The sequence below is a fragment of the Montipora capricornis genome, chromosome 8, assembly GCF_036669925.1.
Source record: "Montipora capricornis isolate CH-2021 chromosome 8, ASM3666992v2, whole genome shotgun sequence".
Classification (NCBI taxonomy): Eukaryota; Metazoa; Cnidaria; class Anthozoa; order Scleractinia; family Acroporidae; genus Montipora; species Montipora capricornis.
The window spans coordinates 45,199,522-45,204,521 of NC_090890.1; the positions used below are offsets into that span (position 1 = coordinate 45,199,522).

The following is a 5,000-nucleotide window of genomic DNA, read 5'->3' on the forward strand; positions in this document are numbered from 1 at the left end:
GTAACAATCATTATGAAAAAATTTCAAATTCTGATTTGTCACTCCAGATAATCCTACTACAATCACTAAAAATTAATATTTCCTCCACTTGCAACCTTCAAGATGCTCAACATCTTTAATTTTCAAAGCAATGAGGAGAGAACCTCTTTCATAAAGTAACAATTAAAACTAAAAATTGGTCCCCCCTTAATTTGCTGTTTTGCAAAAAATGGCCATTTTGGATACTTTTGGAAAAATTGTTATTTCTCGTCTAATAGGTCTTTTTTTTCATGCGTTTTTTTTGCATAGTACAAATCTAGGATTAAACAAGTAACCTAACAGGATAACTACAAAATAAATCCCCTAATCACACAAACCTCAGAAAACATTAAAAAAGCTTTTTAGTGTTGAAGAAAAACAAGGAAGGAGGCAATTTTATTTTCACAAGTATTGCTGAAATTCTTTTACATATTTTCTATTAGCATGGGAATTGATAGGGGAAATAACGTCCCAAATGTAAATTGAATTGCCTATTCAAAGAACATCTTCCCAGATTTTGTGTGGGTCCAGTTTGCAACAGAGCCTACATTTCATTAAGTGTATGGTCACAAACTGGACATTAATTTTTAAACAATAATTATTATTCTTTTAATTTTGCTCCATTTCAAAACAACAGAATGAACCAGTTTGTTGTGGGACATACAAAAAATCAGACTACAACAAAAATTCTGAAACAAACATTATGTATACAAATTCGGTAAAATATAGAAAAAGAAATTAGATCATGATCAACTGAATCAAAGCACAATTCATACAGTGAACTATAGTCAATTATATATTTTCCAATCATAACAATTTTAATTAGTTTTTGTGTTTGCCAATATTGTAACTTTACTTACTGTCTACACAAAACTTATTTCATCTGACACTTATTCATGTTTAATTTTAAAGTGAAACACCTTAAGGGAAAACTACTTTTTACAAATCGTTGCTCAACAAAAGATCCCAAATTGTGAAAGTACTGATGGGTACTAATGATTACTGGCCCTTTCTGACATATCCCTATGATTAACTGCCAATGATATCCAAACACATTGACAATTGAGAATAATATACAAATAATGTATGGATACTTTTTCACGTGTTTGACTATGTTACTTCAGATCTGTATCTGGAAAACAGACACAAGGTTTGTTTAACACAGGTACAGAAAATATTAGTCAGTTACATTCTTTCCTAAATTGGCATGTAATAGTTTCTTGAATGTAAGAATATAAATATTAGTAGGGGATTTATTTAAATTATTGCCTTAAGATGTTAAAATTCTGCTTAATTTCAACCATCAACTAGACTGATCAACTTCCAACAGGATAGGTGTTATCCAACTTTCAGTGTCAAAAGTACTGCCTGTTCCATCTCCCTTTATGAATTCATGTTCCTGTTAATAAGAGATAGGTTGACACTGTTAAATAAGTAAGTTTTAAAAACATTGATATAGGAAAATTATTATGTATGATAAAATAACTTACATTAAATTTGATATTAGAAAAAAAGTTTTTATCCAGACTTAAATTACCAGTTGTATCTATTGTAGTGTAATAATAAATAATAATTTAATAACTGTTAATTATTTATTATGCAATTATTGGATACGCTTTTTGCATGATAGCGATAATTATCAAGGCCAAAGTTTGTGTTATTTGCCAAAGCAGAAGGCTGAGGCAGATAACACAAACTGAGGCCATGATAATTTTCACTATCATGCGAAAACCAAATCCAAAAATTGTTTTATTTTGCATAATCCTTGAGCTGAGCTCCGCCATGACAAAACTGATCATGACAAACTTCTGGTTAATGTATTAGGGAGACGTCACTTCTGCATGCATAAAACTATTGTCTGACGTCAATCCTACATATATAAAATCTATTGTCTGTAGGTATGATGTAAGAGAAACAGCAAGCAAGAATTAGCTGCGTGCTTATAGCCAATCAAAATCGAGCTGATGACACCAATGTATCATTATAATTATTATCGTTAATTGCTATCTTTATTTCCAAGTAATACCCTTAGCTACATGTAGTACTGGAAATGGTCCCACAAAAGGACAGCAAAAGCTGTGAAAACTTGTAACATTAGGAGCAATAACGTTTTAGGCCTAATTAGGTCTAGGCCTTTACAACGCTATTAATTTTTTAATAATCTCAAATCAAACCTTTGTCAGTTAGTATTCAATGTATCGTGGGGTCATACATGGTGTTTTACTGTTTCGTTTCACTGTTTCAGTGTTTCGGTGTTTTGCTGTTTCGTGGTTTAGTAATGCCCGATATATGGGCACCAACTAGTGACTAGACTAAGTATAAAACTTGGTTGCCAGAAAGCAACAACCGGGACAGTCTTGTGTACAAGTGACTTCAATTTGAGGTTATTTAATTCCTGGTTTTGTTAAAATGAACTACTTTCTGATGTTAAAAAGAAATCAACCTCGAATGGAAGTATGGAGACACAGAAACATGAGTCACGTTTCGATCACGAGTAGCAACAATGAACCCTAATGTTGCTGCCATCAGGCCACAACCATGCTGCATTTCTCCCACCAGTCACTTGAACCACTACCTAGTCGCTTTTTTTTTTGCTCTGAGTCCCTGCCTTAAAGAGTGAATTTCAAACTTTCGTTCAGTTTAATGGGAAAACACCTTTCATTTTATTTTAAAAAAGCATTGACAGGACAAGAAGAAAGACACCGGTTGGCAATGGCTCTGAATTGATAATCAGTTTCTCTTGACATAAAAAGTTAACAATAACAACGCAAATAGCAGTGGAATAGTAAGTCACCTGCTGACGACCAGTTGTGTAGTTCTGGTTGCCAATAATTAGTTTTGAGTCATGTTGGCAACAGGAAGGTGCAATTTCGGCCCTGCACTTAAGGGGTTTCATTAACTAAAGTTTTAAGGTAGAAGCTTAAGGGAGCTTGTGATAGAGTAAGCCGGCACGGTCCTATATAATTATACATGTAGTCTGGCTTTTGATCTTGAGACCTCCTTTGAGCAAAGGTGGGTACTGTACTTAGTGTAGATGGGTTCTAGAATAAGTACAATACAATACAGGCCGGGCCAATGAAACACAACGAAACGACGGAACAGAACAACAACAACTGTTAAGAATCCCAACTGGACAGAGACAAAAGTGCAGCTGGGAAGTTGAACCAGGGACTACCAGGATCAAATTCAAGGAGTGGTCAGAGTGGGCTTTGAGCCCAGGATCTGCGGATCTCAAGGCAAAAGTGCCCTAACCACTTGGCCACACTGCCTCTCTGGGTCTCAGCTTCAATTAAAAAACCCCTAGCACTTGGTACTTACCAAGAGTAAGACATAATTTGGCCTCTCATGATAGTCCTTTTTTAAGCTGTATGATGAAATTGCAGGAAAAAAATTAAATTGAGCCTCTAGTTACATGTAGGCTCAATACCCCCTTATTTTCCAGTGGCACATATCCAAACATTAATAGACCTTCTTCGAAACTATAAAATTATTGATAATACTAAAACCTTGATTCCACAGTACTAGTATTGAGTGTTGATTAATTAAGCTTAGACTTTCAAAAAAAGTGCTTTGTCTTTATATGGGCTGCCAATTAGGGACAAAGGACTTTACCTGCTTAATTGGCACCATTTTTAGCAACCCAAAAATGAATTGGGACTCTTGGAAATGGTAAAATAAAATATTGTAAATCACTAATATTATTACAAGATGGAATGAAACATTACCAGTACTTGCATTTAATTAAACTTTTAACAAGGGATTGATTGCAAAATTAAGGGATAAAGAACTGCCCAGGCCAAGAGGGAGAAGATTTCAAGCGTTGTTTGAACACATCTTTGAAGTAAATTTCCCTTATCCAGACCAATCTCTTCCCTTAATTGCCACCATTTTTAATGAAACAAGACATTTTGGAATACGGCTGTCATCTGTTCCCTTCATTGGCAGACAAGGGTAGAAATGGAGGAAGTTCCTGCTTTAGTTGATAAGCACCTCATATTGCTGGTGACTTTATCCTGCCATCTTATCCCAAGCATGCCACATGTAAGGTACTGTACAACCCACTTTAACTAGCTGTTTCTCTAATGGTATTTGCCTATGTTTCAATTTTCGTCTCATATGTATACAATCATGTTACTAAGCTATGAATAAATTAAAGCTCTGAAAAGCAGGTGATGTTAACAGTGTCATTGTCAGCTTCCATTTGGGACCAACTTCAAACCTGATAGAACTACCACGGTGACTGAACTTATTGAAGGTTGCATTACTTTTGCTGCTACATCTCAATAGTGTTTCAAAATGCCAATAATAGGCCATTTTACAGTTGTTTGCTAAGCGACCAAGCCTATGAATGGCTGCGAGGCTGCCGGTGACCTTGCATTGATACAGACCTCACTGCTTTTATCATGTAAATTGTGTTGTTGTAACGCTAATTAGTCCATATTAACATTACAAAAGCATGAAGGTTTGTATCAAAACAGGGTCACCGGCAGCCTCGCTTCCATTGTTAGGCCTGGTAACTTAGCCACAACTGTAAAATGGTCTATTAACACAAAAGAACCTCATGATAAGCCTACTGTACTGTTTAACACTCACCACTGTATCACAAAATCTCTGAATTCAGCTGAGTATGGGCCTTCTTCAGGTAGTTTAGGTGATGGCTCATGAACTACTTGTTTGAGTTGCTCAAAGGGTGTTTTCCATTTTGTGTAAGGAAACTTGCCCGTTGCTAGTTCTATCTGAAAATATATGTCAGAATTTGGATATCAGAGCTACAAGGCAAATCACAAAATATATACCCGTACGAACAGCACAACGCTCTCGCAGCGCTGCGCAACTTCATATTTTAGGTTGCACAGTGCTTATGCGTCCTTTATGCGACGTTCATGCGTTCACCAAGCTTCAGAAGCAGAATATCGAGCGCTGCAGAAAGGTTGCAATGCCTAACAACGAAAAAGCAATGGTAAAGCAGCGCTGTATATCGT

General features: G+C 35.8%; 1 protein-coding gene across 1 annotated transcript in view; it reads right to left on the reverse strand.

Annotated features, from left to right (window-relative positions):
* The window catches only part of LOC138059983 (dual specificity mitogen-activated protein kinase kinase 6-like), a 15,143-nt gene that overhangs the window by 49 nt on the left and 10,094 nt on the right, over positions 1-5,000 (reverse strand). Inside the window, exons 11-13 of the mRNA XM_068905645.1 lie at positions 4,612-4,754; positions 3,337-3,382; positions 1-1,417 (exon numbers count right to left, since the gene is read on the reverse strand). The exon at positions 1-1,417 is cut by the window's left edge and continues 49 nt beyond it. Of these exons, the coding sequence (XP_068761746.1) occupies positions 1,322-1,417; positions 3,337-3,382; positions 4,612-4,754 (285 nt within the window). The 3' untranslated portion in view covers positions 1-1,321. The remainder of the gene's footprint in view (positions 1,418-3,336; positions 3,383-4,611; positions 4,755-5,000) is intronic.